Source organism: Neocloeon triangulifer, unplaced genomic scaffold (assembly GCF_031216515.1).
Source record: "Neocloeon triangulifer isolate White Clay Creek 2 clone unplaced genomic scaffold, ASM3121651v1 ptg000012l, whole genome shotgun sequence".
NCBI lineage: Eukaryota > Metazoa > Arthropoda > Insecta > Ephemeroptera > Baetidae > Neocloeon > Neocloeon triangulifer.
Window position 1 is genome coordinate 5,684,371 of NW_026775554.1, and position 21,286 is coordinate 5,705,656.

Genomic DNA, 21,286 nt, shown 5'->3' on the forward strand with positions numbered 1-21,286 from the left:
CGGCTGTCCCACGGTGTGTCTCACTTCAAAAGCAAATGTGCCGATGATTAATGCAATTTTTACGTTCCACCTTGAAGTGTCCTCCGAACATGTGCCATCGTAAATATTGCGCGAAATCGCCGCCGAGATCATTATCTGGCATTACACATTCACATGCAGATAATTTCCACAAGGTAATTATACATATTTCTCAGAGAGACGACCAAAGCAACATCTGCGTGCGTTTTTCTTTTTTGCGTGCCGAGAAAAACTGATATCGCATGGCAGCTCACGATGTGCGAGAGGGAATTAAAAATGATGCAGATCCATGCGGAAAAAGTTCATTTTTCGCCAGATTTCTGCTGCGGCGCAATTAAAATTCGTGACGAAAAGTGCCCAGAGATAGCGATCTTGATATAAACAAACTTTTTGTACAAATAAATGAAAAACGTGCGTTTATACAAATTAATCGGTATTTCAGCATCCAAGAGAGGAATTTTCGGATTTTTCTATTCTGGGAAAAGTTTGGACGAAACTAGTTTCTGCCGAAATTGTGTGACTTACAAAGCATAATCTTTAAAAAATCTGTGACCGCTTCATTCCAGAGTACTATAATTTAGAATCAAGAGAATATGCGAGGACAATAAGAACGACTCGTTCTTTTCTTTTCCAGCATTTATCTGCCGCGACATCAAATAAATAAACACCTCCGAGTCTTCTTTATGCACATTATCTCGGAATTCGATCGTCAGCAGGTGAGCCCTTTCTTTTCTCCGTGTTGGGAAGAGCCGCATATTTTCGTGGTCCGTGCTGATTATCAGTTCCAGTAAACATGTCCTTTTCTGTGCATATATAAAGTATCCTTTCTCAAATAATCGGCAATTAAATCCAGATTCTTAACAGCCGTGTGGAAATGAGCACAAAAAGAATAAAAAAACAAGCAATGTTGGTTTCGGGGAATCGCAGCGGCCGCCGAGTGCACGCACTCGAGAGATCCTCCCACAGATTATTACTGTGGTGTACCAAACGCGGAGGACACTTTATGGCGTTTCTCTTGATTAGCCTAATCTTTTCCTCGACACGCTGACTGGGAGGGATTCGCCTTACACTCAAATTTCGTGGAAATGGAACTGAAAAGTCCAAGAGTGGCTCTTGTTGAGATCGGTTAAGGATAAACGAGAAGAGAGAACAAGAGATGAACAATTTTTGCTGGGAAAACCTTGGTCTTCGTGAATACAGGGGTGTGGATGTGGATAATGTTCATTGTGAAAAAAGGACGAATATATTGAAGTGCACATAAATCTCACAAGTTCAAGTGTATAATTATTAAATTATATACAGAAAAGCTTAAAACAGTTGCAAGATGCAATAAGATATATTAATTTTTGCATTCAATTTATATCACATAGTTAATTAATTTTTTTTCTTTTTTCTTAAACCATTGTAAGATGATGAAATTGATCACTAATTAATATCAATTTCCTTTTTTATGTAGGTGCTTTTGTTGATTTAATTACCTAATGGTTTAAATTATGCAGTTGCTTTACCCTGCCTAAAATTTTGAAAAAGTGGAGACAAATTTGTTTTAAACAAAATTTAGATTTTTGTTAATTTTTTTTTTATTTTGGTCAATATTTTTAAGACGAATATTTGAAATTTTAATCTTACGCATGGTTTATATTAATTTGGAAAAATTCTTTTTCATGTACCCGCATAATATCATATTCATCAAAAAGCAAAGAGTCCAATGAATACGCTGGAGTAAGTTGGCAGCGTGCGACACAAAAGAGAAGAGTCTCTTATAAAGGAGTCGCACAAACATCAGGTATATTATAATATGAACTGAGAAGGTGCGTGTTTTGACTGGGGCAGGTTGGCGGTGTCAAGAAAATAAAATTAAGAGCGCGACGCGAGAGTAAATCTCTAATCCCTTCTACAGTGGAAAACACTTAAAACATTTTTATAGCAAAGGGCGCTCGCTCGCTCTCTCGGATCCTGTTTTGTTCTTATTACCAGATGATATAAAATCACGAGAGACGCGCGCGAGCGAGCGAAAGAAAAAGAGACGCTTTTTCTGAGTGACCCTCAAGGTCGAGCTGAATATACCGGAGACGAGCATAGTGTGTGTGTACATTTTCGATGAGCGGTTTGGGACGCAGGTCACGCGCGCGCCAGGTGAACGGGGTTAGATCTGGGAGCGTGAGAATCGGCTGACTTGCTGACTGACTGATTCCGATGCTCGCTCGTCGTCCGACCCAGGGAAGACCGAGACAAAAATGAATAATTTATTATTAAAAAAAAAAAACAATTTTAGTAAAGATATTCAAACATTCAAATGAATGATTCATTTATACAATCATAAAAATTATTAAAATTTACTCAAACCTAAAAATTACATTTTTTATATATTTTTCTCCTGATAAGGTGAATTTATGAATAGGATTAATCTTTTTTAATATTTCTGAAATTTTCCACAATAAATTTCTATTTCCACTCCCTATTGTTGGACTCTTATAAAACTTCATTCATACCCAAAATGAATTGATTTTGAGTTTGTACTTAGGCCAAGACTTTATCCTTATGTTATGATTATTGACATTATTGTGTTTTAGAAAAGAAAGTGTTAAAATTTTGTTTTAAATTAAAAAATTAATTTCAGTTTCTTATATTTAAAGCAATTTTATATTTTCTTTACTATTGTGGTTTCCCCTTTCAGCTTTTATATTTCAAACATCTCGTCCTGCCGCTTTTGAGAGCTAAAAAAGTGCGCAAACAGGATATTAGCGGGGCATCTCTCGCTCACAGTCAGATGATGCGGCCACGCGGTAATTCGCATTTCGAAAGCACTCTCTGCCAAGAATAACATTTTCCCATTTGAAAACATACTGATTTAGTGCGCGTGGTTGGCACTTTAATTGAGTTTGTGTGTTTGACCTGTCATTGGGTCAGCAGTTTATGTGTGTGTGCTGGTGCAAGAGCAGTGCTTTCGATAATGTGTATGGCGTCTCTCTCGTTATAAAGCGCACGGCCGAGGCGATCGGCCGAGCAGCATTAATGATTATGAATTCAAAGAAGCCCGTAATGAACAACATTTTAAGTTTAAAAGGTGCTTCAAGTTAACGAAGGGAATGTTGCGTGTATTCCCGATTGTGAGAAAGGTCTCGTTAACGCTCAAAATTAAAATATGAACATTTTATAATTATTTAATTCACACTGTTAAAAAATAAATAAATTGCGTGGTGCCTTCTGCACCACTTATAAAGGGCACAGGCCAACAAGACTTTGTCTTGTTTATATGGCGTTTATTTAGGTAAAATCTTAATATTTTCTCATGCAATGGTCTCAAAAAAAAAAAAAAAAATACGGTTTGGTCAATTTTTGCTAAACATAGAGCATTATTTATTATAAATATATGTATGTAGCAATTTTCAGTTGTTTAAAGCTTCAACTTATTATATAAAAAATTAATAAAGAAACTTTAAAAAAAATGTCAATTATAATCAAAATGTAAAAGATTTTTATTTTCCAAGATTTTTAACAAAATTTAACAAATAATCGTGTGAAATGGCAGTGGAACAGCGTCCACTTGGAATTTGAATCAGAGATTCCGGGAGTACTCGGCGTTTCCCAGGCCATCTGTCGAGCGACAGATTCGCGTCGGCGCGATCAAAGTCTAGCGTTAATTACCTGGAGAACTATGAATGTGGCGAAGAAAAGTTTGCTTCAAACATCTAAATTATTCTCGGCCGCCGGTGACCACCTCCCGGGCAGACCGAATGGCACAACATTAACTCATTGTGTGCACATTAAATCGCAGCCCTTTCATGCTCTCTTTGATGTTGCAGCCTCCGCGTCTTTCTTTGTCTTTGGACGAGCGTGACTCGCATTTCAACTCACAATCAGCGAGCGACAGCCGTCCAGAAAAAAACCACAGCAACGTTTTCGTTGAATGTACGCGCAAAATTTTTGCTCAGGCCGAATGACAAATGGAGCGGCATCTGTCGCAATGTTCTGTCACGATAAAAATACGTTAATTTATGTTCCATACACATTTTTGATTTGAATTTCTGATGCTGGGAAAGTTCCTTTGGCCTGTCACTTTTGCCCATTAATTCTGGTACTACAAAAGCTGAATGTCCTCTCACTGCTTCAATTTAAATTTCTAAAATTTTAATTAAAAAGGAATGTTAGAAGTATTTATTTTAACTTTAAGTCTCTTTCTTGAAACTTGTTCGTAATTAAAAAGATCATTAATTCTTAACTTTTAGTTTTGGTTTCATAATATTTGTCTGCGTTTAGCAAAGAATGAAACTTTTCAATTAAACAGCAATGATCGTCATTGTGATTTGATGACACTGATTTGGTTTAATAATATTGGCCAGGTGAATTTTATAACCACGCTGATGGTTTCCTGCATTAAAAAACAATTTTTACGTCAAATGAATCTCAGTATAAAAAATTGAGCAATCAAATTATGATTTGACGCAAAATTGGAATTACTTCAAATTACGAAAATTAAATTTAAAAAGTAATAAAATTAAAAAAAAAAAATAATAATTTCAAACGAGCAAATCGTCACGCATTGACGTCACTTTTAACACTTAAATTTTTGACAGGGCCAATTTGCACTGCAGAAAAATTACCCATTTGCACATTTCCTGTGAAATTAATTGAACTAACAATAACAGAAAATATTGCAAAAATGACAAATTATCCTCGCAAAAATTGCTTTTTTTAAATTAGCAAAATTAGTAATTGGAAGTCGGCTGTGTATAAAAACTCAAAAATCGCAATGAAAAAGCATCAAATTCACCAGACTCGCAGTCCAAGAATGATGAAGTCCCTCATACTATTTGCAGCCCTGTGCGCCACAATGGTAAAACATATTATTATTATTATTTTCTTCCTTCAAAGTTTAGACTTTGAATTTGAAAATTTCGTGTATCAGGTCTTGGCCCAGGATTCCGTCCAGATTACAAAAATCGACCAACTGCCGGTGCAGCCAAAGCTCGCCGTTCGAAAGGGGGCACCAAAACCCAAGAACACGATCGGCGCACACATCATCGGAGGAACGAACGCAACCCAAGGAACTATCCCTTACCAGGCTCTGATTTACATGGACAACTCGTACATATGTGGTGGTTCTCTGCTTACCACCAGTTGGATTTTGACGGCCGCTCATTGCGTTTCGGGGTAATTTGAAAATGCAAATTAGGAAAAAATGCACTTTTTTTATTTGAATAATTTTTGTTGCATTGTTGCTACATTTTATTATCAGTTATGTGTTTATGAACTTCTGACTGATTATTTCAGTCACGTCAATTTTACCGTGTGCTTGGGGACATGGGACCGAAATAATGCTGGAGCTGAAGCGGGCAGCAAGTGTTACGTTTCATTATCTTCAATTGCACATGAAAGTTTCAACCCAACAACACTAAAAAACGACATTGGCCTTGTTAAACTACCTTCAGCCGCTGTACTAAGCAGTAAGAAATAATTGTATTTTGATTGAAAAATTTTTAAACTTTATATGATTGAATAAAAACTGACTTCTTTTAGCTTTTTATTGGATAACTAAAAAATTGTTGAAAAAAATCAACTACAACAAGTCAAATATTATTCATTCATGAACGTTTTATTGTCCAAATATTTAACCATGACATAAAAATAGCCAAGATCGCATTGACTCGTCTGCCGAGACGCAGTGACGCCACCAAGTTATATGATGGCGTTCTGGCTACCGCATCAGGCTGGGGAAGAACTTCAAGTAATATGAGGTGGAATTAAAAATGTAATTGAAATTCTAAATACTTGTTTTTCCAGACTCGACTTCCAGCGCCAGTCGTTTCCTTTTGACCGTCAAGATGACTGTGATAACCAATACTGAGTGTAATAACACCTTTACCATCACAGCCTCCAATGTCTGCACCAGCGGTGCTGGAACCAAGTCCGTTTGCAACGTAAAAAGATTTTATCTTTCCTTGTGCCGTTCTCACCACTTTCTTTGTGATTTAAAAAGGGCGACAGCGGCGGTCCTTTGACGGTCGTGGACACTGACGGACTCCCCACTCAAATCGGACTCGTCTCCTTTGGCAGCTCTGTGTCGTGCATGATTGGCTACCCGCAAGCCTACACCAGGCTCACATCTTACTTGGACTGGCTTGTGACCAAGACTGGAGTCACCCTGCGAGCCTGATCATTTTGATGATTCAAATCTGCTTTCTTTATCAAATGTGTGTCTTGCGTGAAAATAAAATTTAATCGAGCATCATAACTCACATAACTTTCATTTTATACAATGTCCGAGTTGATTGCAACCAAATGAACTATTATTTTTTTTACACAGAAACATTATAATATGCATTTTTTTACTTGTAAAATTATAAAAAGTAAAATGAACTTAACTTGCTAGCTTTATAAAACTGGGGCATATTATAGCAGAAAAAAGATGCAAAGTAGTCTTTTATTTTATCTTAAATATAATCTGAATTATTTGATGTTGAAGTTATAATTATCCTCAAAACTACCCAAAACCTATTCAATGCACAGTGTGATGACTTATTTCAGCCATCCACTTTATATTGTGTTACAATTTGTTAATAGAAAATTAAAACCAAATAATATAATGCTGGAATTGTATAATTACTTCTTTAAAAAGGGAGAGGCTAATCACGTTAAAAGTGGCGAGTAAAGTTATAAAATATAAACATTTGAACATGACGGCCTTGGCCGTTTTCCAGTCGATTCTGAAAGTTGTGGGTATGCAAAAAGTAATTGGCAATCCACGAGAAAAAGTCAGCGACGCACATTTTTCCGAAAGAGTTTCCACCCCCTATAATATCTGGATGAGATGTGTGTGCGTGTCTTCAGGTGTCGTATTGAGGCAGCTCCCGGTGTGGCGAAATCATACAGAGTACGTTTAATGAAAGGCTAATGGGAACATTCTGCTCCGCAATTACACAGGCGCGCACTTGCTCGCGATTTTTTGCTTATTGCCGCATAATCGACAAAAAACGATTCGAAGGTTGCTGCGCTTTGACGCATACATTAGAGATGAGAGGAAACGATTTCAAAACGCGAACAGCCAATAATAAAAGTTTAAATAATTGCGTTTCTGAGAAAATCACTTGATTTTTTACATTGAAAATAAATTTGGAGTTGTATAACGCAAGAATTTGTAGTAACAGATGCAAATTTTTATAGTTCAAAATAAAAGCACATATTATAATAATTTGAGGTATTATAAACATAATCAAATGGAGGAACTGTTATCAAATTTTAAATATTTGTCAGACGTGTTTACTGCTTTCATTTATCAAAATTGAATGGAATTAAATGGGATAGTTAGTTCGTTTTATAGAAAATTGTAATCTTCAAATTTTAAACTCAAATATGGAATAATTGTAATTTTACACAGCGAATTGTTTAACTTTCTCTCCTCGGACAATTAAAAGACGTAATATTGCAACAACCGTAAATCTTGCGCAAAAATGTCACCAGAAAGAATGCATGCCTTGAGATTTTTTTGCCCTTATACATACACATGCCGAGACGTACACTTAATGACAATTATTGTAAAAATGCCCACGCGAAACATGTCGACACTGCGCAGCTACTTGAAGAGTGCACTTCTCCAGTAGCGATCTGGAGAGCAGTGTGCGGCAGATAAGAGGAAAAATGGTTTTTCTTTCGGCATGTGTGTACTGAAAATACAGCAGTCTCATAATTGTGTAACATTCCTCGCTCGTGTGAGCACCACATCGAGAGACGTGCTCATTATGTTGCATCAATAACTCTTTCGGAGCTGCCGGCCGCTGAAAATGACTGCTGACTGACTGGCCATAATCATGCTCCTTAATTGTCCGCCTGTCCTTGATAGAGACGTTGCCCGTAATGAGCAGAGCAAACATTAATAATTTCGGAGAGACCAAGAAGAAGCCTTTTCACGGCACCGCGACTGTTAAACCTTTTCTCGCGCGGCACTTCTCTCTGCAATGAGAGAACGTGACGGATCCACGCGCCGGCCAGACACATTAGTCGGATGGTGAACCGCGCGGCTAATTGTTCGCCGGAACATCAAGGACTTATTATGCAATGTCCAGAATTTAAAACATTAAAAAATATCAAGATAGGAACAACGTCACTACATTTTTAAACGATTTTTATAATGCGATGTAGTCCCACATTGTTTTAAAACATTATGTGAGCAGATAATATTAAATTTGTAAAATTTTAGTAAGTCATTAATTGAAATAAGTTTTTGATTTAAAATTAAAAACTAAATTTGAATAAAATTTTCTGGTACTAATTTTTTTTGCTGCTTCCAATATTGCTATTCTAATAATAATGCAGATTTAAAGGTGCCGAAAACGTGTGTAGATGCGATAAAAATCTCTGCTTGGCCACACGCCCAGCGATGGCAAAGGCGAACCGCCGCCGCCTCTTCAAGGCGAATTCGCATTTTAAAATGTATAATCCGCGAGGTGTGTATGACCGAGAGCTCTTTCTGCACTGCATGTGGTGTTACACGATTCTCTTCTTTGCAAAACACACGCGCGCTCTATATTTGTATTTGGTTTCTTAAACTTGACACGCGCATTTTTTATCGCAGCATTTCGGCGCTCCGCCCTAGCCTGATGATGTCAGTCCAAATTAATTTGCCGGGTCACGCACCTAGAGTGTATAAAAATATTTATAATTAAAAAGCGTTTTATCGAATTGCGGGGCGCACGCCCACTCGCGAGGCAATTTTTCACGTGACGCACACACGGAGCCACAATTTGTATTAGACACGTGTGAGAGAATTATACTTTGCTTGCTTTTCTAGGGGCCATTTAAAAAGCGATTCCTGCCATCAGCGCCGGTGATGAATTGGCTCTAATTTGCTAGCTTGAAAGCGTGCAGAAAAAAATTAAAGCTTTGCTCGGGCGCAGCTCAAGGTGTGCACCGCTGGAGGCGAAAATTCATTCTTTCGGGTTCTCTTCTATATTAGCTGATCAACAACAAAGCAATTGCAAAATTAGGCAAAAAAAAATGTAACAAAAAAGTATAGGTCTTAATTTCAATTATTGAAATTATTTTGGCATGATTATAATTAAATTTTGATATATTTGAAAATTGAGGTACCTTAAAAAATTGCATTTTAAAAAAAAACATGTTCAGCTAATGAGAGTTGCATAATATCAACCCAATGAAATTTTAAAGAATCTTCCTCAAAATCTATAAATATGTTTTGCAAAATTTACTGATGTGGAGGAGTCACTCACACAATTTAATTACAAAAGTCATAGATTTCAAAAATTGTTATAAGTAAAAATAAAAACAACAAAATATCATATACCACATTAATTGTTTAAATTACATTATTTGTCGCTTCAGGCCCTGCCGTTCTCCACATTTATAAATAATATTATTACGGTTTTTAAAATTTGAAGCTTGTAATGCTTTTAAATAAAGCCAAAATATTGTAATAATTTTTTTAATTAAATATGCAGTATTTTTTATTTAATGAGATATGAAACTAATTATATAAAAAAAAAACTACTAAATTACAAAATTTAATTAATACTAAATATTTAATGTAAAAAATAAATATGTAAGTTCATTGAAAATTGGCTTGGTTATACTTTCATCTGCTATGACGTTTACGGCTGTTTTTATTTTACATTTTTTTAAAAGTAAGTTTAATTACGAAACTCATTCACTTATTAGAATTGTAACCAGTTAATCAACGTCAACGCAAAATTAAATTATTCCGTGGTCTTGTTGTCAAGGCATCGCTCGTGAGTGAAAAACAACAGCGTCGAGAGCCAGCTGGCAGGAGCAACGCAACGTAGAAGTGCTGCAGCAATATTTTAATAAAGGTCATCTCACGCTTGAGATCTCCTTGTGACTCCCACATGAATTAATTCACGACAGCCGGCGGGGAAGAAAAACGTGTTGAAATGCGAGGTGGCTTAATTCCGAGTGCGCCCAAAACGGACGCGTGGAATATAAAAAAAAATCACGCCGTGCCATCAAATAATGAGATGCGAGCTCACGAAATTCCCGGTCCCCGAAATAAATATGTACATTTAAAAAAGCCGGGCACGGAAAATAACGCGTGCTGCGGATGCTCGTTTGAACCCGGAGCTTTCCAAAAGCAGTTCTTGACACCTGTGCACACAATCGTAAAGAGCCAGCGCGTCGCCTATACCTTTATATATTATTAAAACCCTTTCTTTCCTGCTTCACAGACCTCTCTATTCCGAGACGAATGAGTTTGAAAACTGGATCGGAGAGAAGAGATGAATTATTTCTTTATAACATTGGTCACAAGCTGTGTCAATGCTTGAAAGTGGATCTTCCTGCTCCAAGCCTTGATTGAGAGATTAAAGATTGAAAAGATTAAATATAATATATAAATATTGTGGCTGTAGTTTAAAAAATATTTAGAAATGCATAATTATTATTCTAAATGGAAATTTTTTGCAATATATACGATTAACTGCCCTTGAGAGGAATTGTATTTTAGATCGGTTCAGCTAGGAAACCGATCCTTTTAATTTAGTTTTTGTAGCCCCTCTTGAAAATAGAATTATTCTGATTTGTTTCATTGAAATGCACTGTTAATATTTGGGTGTTTTCATAGGAAAAAATTGAGCAAAATTATTATTTTTATTGGCAATCGAAGAGATTTAGAACAACTTTATTGGTATAAAAACCGCAAATGATAAACGAGTTTATTACATTGTTTTTATACCTAATGCAAGTAAAAATCTTATCATTTTTAACTTGCAGTTTCTCAAATGGTAGCAATAATAAGGAAGTCGTTGTGCTACAACAATCAGAGTAACAATACAGGATTGCGTTGTGTACCTGCATCTGTGCACTTCGTTCAACTTTTTGTTGGACCGGCTGTCAAAACCGCACAAATGGAATTCAACTAACTCTAAAGAGTCGAGGTGGTTGGTTACATGTTTAAATCTTTCAAGGGTTGACACTCGATAAGATTAATTGAACGGCAGCACTTGAGCAGTTGATATGCCGTGATTTCCACTTGAGATTAAAGGTACAACCCTCTCCCTTGAAACTTGAACAATAAAAACTTTTGAAATGAATACTGTGACTTTTGAGAGAGAGGAGTGGCGTGGCAATTAAAAATGTTTCTCTCTCCACTGAACACAACATCAATTGCGACGGGATCAAGGGAGAGCAAAAGGGGGAAGTTGAATCAAAAGTCTTTTGTATACAAGGTTCCAAGTTTACCGTGAAGAAGATATTTAATAACTACATATTTTCTGTTTAACAAATAATGATAATATTAACAATTCTGCAATGAATTCTGTGCTAATTTGATTTTCTGAAGACACAATGCAACGTGAGTTATCTTATTAGCCAAACGATAAGAATGGAATTTGCTACGAAATTTATTTATGCTTTAAATTAATTCAAATTTCATTATTTAAGTAAAATTTGCGATGATACAAGTGTATTTTTTTCTTATGTGTTTGTAATAATAATTATTTCAAATAAAAGATAAATTAATTATATAATTCAATATATTTATATAATTCAAAAGAATATAAAAAAAATAATAAACAATCTTTAAACAAAAAAGTCAATCTTTATATAAGCACTAAATTTAGAAGTAAATACAAACAAATTCTTCCGACTCTCATTGAAATGTTGTTTTAACTTTTATGTTTAGATATTTTTTCGTGCTACCCCAAAAATTAAACCAATCAAAACACTCATGTATATTTCTATCAGATTAACAAAATATAGAAAGGTTCAGGGTGGATAAATAAATCGCTTCCAGGGTGGTCTGGCGCTCACGCCCTTCTGAACCTGAGAAGCCCTACAGGAAAGGAGTCGTCGAGTTTGAAAATCAACGACGTTTAATTTTGATACTTCCACCTATCAAATGACAAAGAGGATATCTTCGCTCCAATGCTAAAATGCAGTTCTATGTTACATTGTATTATAAAAAAGTAAAAAAATACGCATCCAACGCGCAGTTCAAAGATTTCGCTTCTCGGCGCCGCTCCGATTAAAATCTCAGCGATATAAACGTCAAGCTTAAATAAAGTTTTAACCGCAAATTAGCATTATAAATTTTTCTTTCCTCGTGTTGTGTCTCGCGCTTATATCAACGTCACAAGGAGAGCAAGATTTTTTTCTTCTCAGCGGGTTGGTTTTATAATTAACTGGTTAATTATGGCAAAGGCGCAGGAAGGAGAGCACTTCGTTTAATATGAGAAAAAAAATTTGCCGTAAAAATAACTCTCAGGGGAGAGAAATAGCCAGGCAGCTCATTAGCGGATTATAAATTGAGTTGTGTGCGCCGAGAACAGAAGTCCAATTATAGATCATTCTGCGAGCACTTTGGGAATTTCCTCTCCTCATGAATCTCGTGGTGTTTTCTTTATTGCAAAACTTCTTGTATATATTTTACAATAATAAATTATGAGACTGTCGTCCAGTCGAAATTTTTATATGAAATGCGCCGTTTTTCTGGGAGGGAAAAATTTGGCCGGTTTTGGGTTTCAACGTGCGGTGAAATTTACGATCAGGGTGGCTTTTTAATGAATTTATAGGCGTCATTGACCAATAATTTGTGTCGCCGGACAAGATTTCGGCGCCAGATTAAATATACATCGCACGAATACCTTTCGGAGAAGCGTGTGGGAAAATCGTTCCGAAGCAGAGAATATATTGAATTTTTTGGTGAAATTGATTTTAAATTTAATCGAAGTGAAATAAATGTTTTTTATGAACTTCAAAAACTCGTAAAATGATGAAAAAATATATAATTTATATAAAACTGGTGGTTTTGTTCAAGAATTTATTTGACAGCTTTTTCATTAACACCAGGCACAATTTATATTACATTTTTCTTGCCCGGCTGCTTATCCCAATTTAATTCCATTGACGTATTTACGAGGTTTTTTTCATCTCCTCGCTCAAAGGTTAGTGCACCCTGCAGCGTGCATTATTATTAAGAGAATGCAGCTGACGCTTCTCCACTTATCACATCAGGAAGCACCCTCTTCGAGTTTTTCTTTTTTAAATTCTTTTCCTATCCATTATACGTGCTCATTACGTTCCTTAAAAAAGATGCATAGATTTACCGTTCCAAATTATCAGCGATGATTCTCCTTTATTTGAGGGAGTGACGCGCGCCCTTTGTACGATTTGTTTAGAAAAGCGTCCTATTCTATTATTGGACTGGAAGTAAATGAATGAATGAACTCTGCCTGCACATTGACAGGAGCAGAGTGCGTTTTTTCCTGCCTAACGGGACTCTTGTTGGTCTTTTTGCGGCCAAAGATCTTGGAATAATGCAATTGAGGTTGAGCATTTCAAGCCAAAAGACAGCCAAATTATAGAATACAATATTGATTTGAATTATTGTTTTAGATAATATGAAGTAGAATTAGTACAAAATTAATTGAAAGTGGAAGAAAATACAAAAAATTGAGGCTTAAATTCAATATTTTTTTTATGATTTAAAATTTAAATATTTTATATATCTTTCACTTTTTCATCGAAGGAATTCTTAACAGAAATCCGTTTTCTTTCCAAATTAATTACATAAGAGCAAATTTTAGCTCAAATATCCATTTTGGATAAATGAAAATATGTAGATGTTAAGGAATTTTAATTAATACCATTATTATAATTATCTATTATAAACTTTTTTATGGGTCTAAAATTTATTTGATAATTTACAAATTAGAGCATTGAAACTCTGAATGAGAATTATTTTTTCAGTGCTTTCAGCTATGTATTGACAATTTTTCTAGGCGCAGGCCTACAAAATTGGTTGCGTCCCTGAATTTGACGGGACGAACGTCACCAAAATTTAGTCCACGTCATGGCAGCAGGCACGTGCGAACATTAAGCAGATATGATTGATTGCAATAAAAAAATACACTTTTAAGTATTATTGCTTATGACGCGGTGGGTTTTTCACCTAATGTCTGTCGTTGGGTATAAAAAGAGTGAAAAGTTTTTGGAAAAACATCTTCTGCAGCTGGAAACAGGACAGAACTGCGATAGTAGCCATGAAGAGTCTTCTGGTGTCTGCACTTTTGCTTGCACTGCTGGTGCAGGTGAGTATTTTATTTTTTAAATTTAAAATTTTGAAATATTTATATTGCGGATGAGTTCAGTGAAAGAGAAATTTCAAATAATTCCCGAAATGCTGCGATAAATTTTTAACTAGCCTGTTTCCAAAAATCTAAGTTAAGGAAACAGAAAAACTAATGTTAATTTTGAATTCAAATTTTATTTGTGTAAAAAATAAGTTTAAAATTATAAATTTCAAGGATAAACTTGAATACCGGCATTAATTAAAACGCAAAAAATTGAGCAAAAAAATATTTGTTATAGCTTTTTATTTAACAAAAAGTGACAAAAAGTCTAAAAAAAATTCATGTGCATGAAAAAGATTGGGTGATAAATTTGAAATTTTATTTGATTGTATTAAAATGCTAAAAATCAAAATCAGGCTTTTGCTGCGCCTCCGAAACCAAAAGCTAAGAGCAAGACCGGCTCAAAACAGACCAATGTGATCAACAAGCAAGTCTACGGTGCGTCTGGGTCCGTTTCTGTGTCCGTCCTGGGTCAGTTCAAGCACCACGTCAGCGTGGTCTATGACGCCTCAAAATTCTGCGGCGGTTCCATCATCTCACCCAACAAAATCCTGACTGCGGCCCACTGCGTCCAGTCAAACTCGATATTTCAGTTGGGCACCATTCTGGTCTGTGCTGCGCGCTTGACCGTCACGTCCCTTTTCACGGCCGAGGCTGGAGCCTTTTGCTCTCTGACGACGTCCAAAATCATCCACCCCAAGTACAACAAGACCAACCTTGATTTCGACATCGCCATCGTCACCCTTACCGCCGGAGACCTGACATTCAGCTGTGAAAAATTTTGATTACGAGATTAATTTTTTATAATTTTTAAATTCAGCAACCATTGGTGCCATTCGCTTGCCAAGCTTCACTGATGTTAACAACGCTTATGTTGGCGCTTCGGCTGTTGTTGCCGGCTGGGGATGGTTCTCAGCAAGTAAAAAAATTTTGAGCTTTTAAAAATCTACAAATTTGAATGTATAAGATTTTATTATGAAACCTGCCAAACAAAATCTCAAACTTGGGTAATTTTAAAGAAACAAATTTTTGGTAAAAATGACCACAATCCTGCAAAGTTTAAATAGAAACTAAGGAACTAAGAACTAAAATCTTAATCAATCTCAAGTATCTGTAAAAATGTCAACGCAAAATTCTTTATAGCCGGCTACGTCAGCACTCAGTTGCAATACGCAAATTTCTCCATCGCCACCAATAGCAACTGCTCGGTCTACTATTCTAACAGCAACAACGTCACCGTCAATAATTCGACCACTTGCATCATTCCCTCAGGAGGAGCTGTCATGTGCACTGTATGAATTTTTTTTAACCAAATTTCTGCAAACTTTAGAAATAAAAAAACAGGCTGATGCTGGAGGTGCCGTTTTAATAAAGGAAGCGGATGGACTTTCCACGATATTTGCTGTTGCCACCCAAACCAGCGCGTCGTGCAATGTCACAACACCCCAGGTCAGTTACAGAGTCGGTGCTTATGCAGCCCTGGACTGGATCCACAATGTCACGCTGATTGCCCGACGTACTTAAAAGTGATTCAGTAAAGAATCAAGAGTTTTGTTTGAATCCTTTTTAAATTAAAAAGCAAATGTTGAACAAATAAATATTGGCTAAAACATAATATAAAATGCAATACATAAAAATTGTCTTTGAATATTATTGCAACTTCCAACCATAGAATAATTATAATCATTTATTTAACCTCAGCCAACATTTACGCTTTTCAAATAAAATGAAAATCAAATACACGAATGAAAAATTAATTTTAGTTGCAACACACGCTAAATTCAAATTATGGCTTTTTAACACTACAATGGTGGTTTTATTGTAATTAAATATTTAAAATTAATAAAGACACTTTTGCAGCTAATTGCAATAAATTTTTCATTTTGAACTTTTACAAATAGGTGATCAGATCTCACACTTTACCATCTATGCCGTTGAGCCCCAATCAAAGATTAAAAAAGAGAACACACTTTTTTTTTTTACTTTTACGAATTTGACATCAATCCATTCTGCTCGTTCAAAAGCAACAAATTACAACTTCTGTGTCTAGAAAATAGATGGATGGTTAATGCATTTCATTATAATTACATGAGTGTCTCCAGAACAGTTCTAAATTTTTTGTTCCTATCAATTTTTTTGAAAACTTTCAAATTGGATAATGCCACCAATTTTATGACTTAATTCGAAAAAAAAAAATGAATATTAAACAATCTCTAGTCTGCTGGTTGAATACAAAGTATCAAAATCATTGAAGCTTTGGATAAAAAAATAGCGTCCAGAAGCTGCTTCAGCCGAGCCCGAGGGTAAAACAAGCTAAAAACTTCACGCCGGCCGGCCGTCGGTCACTTACACTCTCTGCCGTCTCTCTTTTTTATTCTGCGCTAGACACAGAGATGTGTATTTTTTACTCATTGACATAATAACCGGTTGTGCGATCTTCATTGTGTACACACGGTTGCGAGCCGCACTCGTAATTACAATGATTAAGCGAACCGAACTTTGAAAAATTGATTAGCATTGCGAGATTTTTATATCCCTACGCACATTATTTTTTCCTACATAATGACAAGGTGTTGCTGCTCGGAGTGCTGGTGTGAGTTTGTTTGAACTTCATCAAGTCACTGCTGTGTAATTATCTCACACCGATTTCAGAAGCCGACCAACAAAAAATTATGTTCGTTTTCTGGTCGCAGCGTGGAGTTTTTTTTTGCCCATCCCTTGTTATATGCCTCCGCCCTGATGTTTTTCGATAGAATTAATTGTGCAGGTGAGAGGATTTTCCACTTCATTTGAATTACCTTTTTTGTTTTTCAATGTAGAGATGAACTTTAAATACTTAAAAAAAGATATATTATTAAAAAAAGCTACGGAAGAAATAAACAAATAAGTAATACATACATGCATTATTAAATAGCTGTAGCATGGACGAATTGAACCATAAAAACTAAAATCTGAAGAAAAAGATTCAAATTGTGGAAACATGCATTTTTTCAAAAATTGTTCAGCAAAATACAAATATTTTGCAATTAATGTTTCTAAAAAGTTTGTACAGATGAATTCAAAGTAATAAAATTGAAGAAATCAATAAAATAAAATGTAGCACAACTTAATTTTAACTGATTGAAGAACCAATATTTTTAAAGCTTAAATAATTCAATTAATTTAATAAAAGGGAAATGCTATTCAAAAAGTTACTTCAACTTAACTTTTTTTGCGGTAGGCGCAGAGATTTGACTTGCATTGGAAGTATTATTTACCAATTTATTTTTCATTTCTTTCGCGCGGGGCATTGACTAAGGCAGGAAGCGTGCGGCACGAGGGATTCGCCATCATCATAATAAATCACACTAAAAGTGTTTTGACAGATTTTGACACAAACGCAAGTGTCGGAAATGAGAATTCGTTTTGCAGGAAGCCAATGGAAAATTCGGCGTACATCAAACGAATAAGGGAATTTGTTAGAGTTTGATGCAGGACGTCGGCGCCGAAAAGCGTTTTGAATAATAAATGGACTTCGTAGTGAGAGTGAACAAAAAATACAACATGCAAGAGATCAAACTCTGCGTGAGCATATTCCGACGGAATAAAATGTAAAATGCACCTTGCCTCTCGTATAAATGTTCTAAAACGGACTGCCGTCTCTCTCGTTCGTTCAAATTTATTGCTGGGCACGAAGCGTTACACCGAGAATAAAATCCCTGCTGGGACTTTGTGAGAGCGCGGCTCCTTAACCCTTCCGTGTCTAATGATGTGGTGCGAGCCACTGAGAAATTAAAATATTTGGCCTGTCACCATATTAAATTCATTTTTCTCATCACAATCAAGTATGGCGAACTCATAAGTTCTTATTTATTAAATTAATTAATATTTTTTTAAGTTATTTAATTTTGAGAGGGAAAAAAATTTTGAGATGAAATTTAATATAATAATAATTAATTGATAATGCCAATATTAATATAAATCGATATATGAAATTGTAAGAATATGGACAAATAAAGAACAATAAATTTTGCAACGATTCTGACAAATTATTATTCAGCCGGGCTATGTTTCAGAATGAGAAACACGCACTTTTGTCCATTTGTTATTTTGCGCAGACCGTGTAATTTTATTTTATTGATACCTGCTGGCCTAATAGATTATTCAAATAGCTCTACATTACTTTTAATGAGCGACAAACAGACGATCAACTCTTTATATCTGTTAGTCTAAAATTAGTTTTTTTTTTCTTTGGAGGCGTAGAAGATCCTATTAACCGTCGCGAAACAAATCATTCTCATGTACCAAAAGACGAGTACGTGCGAATTTTCGAGGTCCAGCTGCCAGAAGAGTGTTCTTGTCTCTCTCGGCGAGAGCGAAAATTTAATCAGGGCCATTAACAGAACGGCGAGAGAGCGATGACTATTAAAAATTTTCAATCATGCGGGCACATAACCTGTGTTTTTATAATTTACAAGTCAAATAAATTAAATTTTAGTGCCGCTGCCGTAAAAAAATGCTGCATCTCATTTTCTCGGAGGGCACAGGTGTATGTACCTGTGAATTTCCAATCTTGATTATTTATTCGTCTCATAAATAAATTTTACGTATCAAAGAGAGATCTGATAGCGGCTATCAAGTGACCATAATATTGATTTGATCAGATCTAAAAGAAGCGAAAGAAAAGGATCAGGAATTTTAAGTGCGCAGAGATTGAATTCGGATGCGATGAGACTCTATGAGGGGCGGGATCGGACTGGAAACAAATTTGTGGCTCTGTTAACCTTCACAAATTCCATTAGTTATAAACAAAATTTGGACAATAACAAGACCGCTGCTAGATTATTTTAGAGGCTTTATATATAAACACAAGTAAATTGATAAGAATTTTAATTCTTACATTACATGCACTTTTTTACTATCTAATTAAATTCAAAATTTTATTTCATATCACAAAAGTTACTGTTGAAAGGGTTTGATTGCCTGGATTTGAATTTTATTAATTATAATATCAATAAATTCGCTTTCATTTTTATAACTTGAATTAGACAATTTTTGGATAAAAATTTGAAAAATTAACAGGATATAATCAAATAAATAAAAAAAATTTAATAAAATTTTAATAAAATTTAAAATGATCACTAAATAATGTCACTGTTGAAACTTCCGCTATATTTAATAAAAAAAATTAGCTTTTAATGTTAAATAACGTTTAATCGTTTTATATTTTTAAATCTTGGTCAAAGGTCTTGTAGGGTGAAAATAAAAATTACATTAAATATAAAATTGGTTACTGGCGCCAGTTTTACATATTCCACTTCGATAAATAACTTGAGGTGCAACTTCAAGTATTAGAAAATTTGCCTAATTGTAAGTGACGACACAAGCATAAAATATTTAAGTTCTTGTAAATATCTAGGTAATTAAATTAAATTTTTAGATTAATCTCTTGCGTTTGAAAGAGGAATGGGTTTCAGGTCCTAAATCCAGCAAAAGTGATGAACTTGTGTGTTTTCGTCAGTGACCTTGTGCGCCGCATTCGGGGCCAAAGGTTGGCACTGAAATATTACACACATGATATCAAGATTATTTCTCAGCTGTCTCGGGTAACAAATAACGTTGAGCAATACTAATTGTTTATTATCCCGTGTCATGCTATTCATTATTTATCCGGCCTGCGCGCGAGCGAGCAAAAAATTTATACGTTTCTTATTATTGGAGAACGCTTTAATAAAATGAAAGAAAACCACTTGTCTCTATACCAGCATTTCTCTGAGGACCAAAATTTATTCTTTTAAATTCAAGCAGGCACGTCTAAATTATCGGCCGCGTGAAGTGGACAGACAAAAAAAAAATTAATGGCGGGGACAAACATTAGTCCACATAAACGCACGATCATATTTCTAGGAAATCGACGTGTGGTCACCGCACAAAGAAGCGAAACTTTTACAAAAAGACGCCCAACTGTTCTCCTTCTCGAGGCCGAAAATATTCCTTTTTCGAGAGTGTGTTTGCCTCTAATGAGAGATAATGCAGCGTTCAGCTGAAAAATCCGAAGCTCCCGAGAGCAGCAGATTGAATCGTCAAGAGATGATAATTATTTTTTGTAGGAGCTAAAAAAACTGTCATTATTATAACAGAAGAAATTCCACAAAAATATTTATACAAATAACGCTCCAGGTGGCTGCGATTTCCTGAAAACTTCTACAATGGAAAATACTTTTGACGGATTCAAGTGAAATTTTGCATCATAATTACGATTTTCGAGCGAATGAGCACGATTTAAAAATTAGTGCCACCTGTCAAAACATAGTAAGCGTCTTATTTCTTTGAGCGGATGATATGATTTTCTCTAATTTTTCCCATTAGAAGCTAGAAAAAAAGCATGAGAATGTTGGTTATTTTTAAATTTGTTTATCTGAAATTTTCTGGATGAATGGAACAAAATGGAACAAAATGAGCAAATGAAACTAAAAATAGCCTCCTAACTGAGCTGTTTGTGGGAGTATTGGATAGAATTTTTTTTTGTTAATTTGATTTTATACATTTCGAAATGTGCAAACGTCTAAGTATTTTTGAGGGTACCAAAAAAAATTTTTTTAACTAAAAGAAAAATATCTTATGGCTAAATTTTTCAATCCAATGCAATCATTAAAATTCTTGAGTGGCTTAATAATTTCATCACATTTTTATATGAAATGATCTAAAAATATGGGGGGGGGGGGGGTAGAAGTTTCCTAACTAAGTGGAAATTGGCAAAAATGGAAGTTGGCAAATAAATAACATGGAGGCAAAAGGTGGGGCCAGGGTAGTATGGGGAGGAAATGGGCAGCATCGACACATGATTTGACAGTCATTGAAGCCAATGAGTGAATGCTGGGGTTCCACAAAGATTTAATTGCAGGTGGAAATTACGAGTTTTAATAATGAAATTAAGAATCGCACGATTTAATCGAGCCGCGCGATTTAAGCGAACCGCTCGAGTCAAGCGAGTCAAGTCCCTCAAAAAATAAATAATCGAATTATTTATTTTTTTTCTTCATTTCTGTATAAAAACTGGCACGAATTTAAATCACATAGATCAGATCGAAAGAAGCAAAATGTGACACTTAGAATCAAGAGTTAAAATATCAACTGGTTCTACAAGAAACGCTTTGGTCTTTTTCTAAATTTTGTTTTTAGCGTCCGAC

At 35.2% G+C, this 21,286-nt stretch overlaps 3 protein-coding genes across 8 annotated transcripts in view; 2 read left to right on the forward strand and 1 right to left on the reverse strand.

The window, feature by feature from the left end:
- Positions 1-21,286, reverse strand: part of LOC132197685 (transcription factor HES-1-B-like) — a 201,888-nt gene that overhangs the window by 20,391 nt on the left and 160,211 nt on the right. The gene's annotated exons all lie outside the window — the stretch shown is intronic.
- Positions 4,750-6,247, forward strand: LOC132197434 (brachyurin-like). The gene is made up of 6 exons (XM_059620725.1): positions 4,750-4,855; positions 4,928-5,172; positions 5,293-5,465; positions 5,651-5,746; positions 5,803-5,939; positions 5,999-6,247. Exons 1-6 carry the CDS (start codon positions 4,772-4,774, stop codon positions 6,173-6,175), a joined length of 912 nt encoding a protein of 303 aa, XP_059476708.1. The 5' UTR covers positions 4,750-4,771; the 3' UTR covers positions 6,176-6,247.
- LOC132197764 (trypsin delta-like) lies at positions 13,965-15,721 on the forward strand. The gene is made up of 5 exons (XM_059621292.1): positions 13,965-14,075; positions 14,474-14,888; positions 14,938-15,036; positions 15,261-15,409; positions 15,462-15,721. Exons 1-5 carry the CDS (start codon positions 14,028-14,030, stop codon positions 15,639-15,641), a joined length of 891 nt encoding a protein of 296 aa, XP_059477275.1. The 5' UTR covers positions 13,965-14,027; the 3' UTR covers positions 15,642-15,721.

What these genes read in the sequence shown, in the direction of transcription:
- LOC132197434 (XM_059620725.1), top strand. Translation starts at nt 4,772, where the DNA reads ATGAAAAAGCATCAAATTCACCAGACTCGCAGTCCAAGAATGATGAAG. An exon ending in CAGCCCTGTGCGCCACAATG is followed by an intron (nt 4,856 to 4,927) that starts GTAAAACATATT and finishes TTCGTGTATCAG; the next exon opens with GTCTTGGCCCAGGATTCCGT. An exon ending in AGGCTGGGGAAGAACTTCAA is followed by an intron (nt 5,747 to 5,802) that starts GTAATATGAGGT and finishes TTGTTTTTCCAG; the next exon opens with ACTCGACTTCCAGCGCCAGT.
- LOC132197764 (XM_059621292.1), top strand. Translation starts at nt 14,028, where the DNA reads ATGAAGAGTCTTCTGGTGTCTGCACTTTTGCTTGCACTGCTGGTGCAG. An exon ending in TGCTTGCACTGCTGGTGCAG is followed by an intron (nt 14,076 to 14,473) that starts GTGAGTATTTTA and finishes AATCAAAATCAG; the next exon opens with GCTTTTGCTGCGCCTCCGAA. An exon ending in CTGGGGATGGTTCTCAGCAA is followed by an intron (nt 15,037 to 15,260) that starts GTAAAAAAATTT and finishes AATTCTTTATAG; the next exon opens with CCGGCTACGTCAGCACTCAG.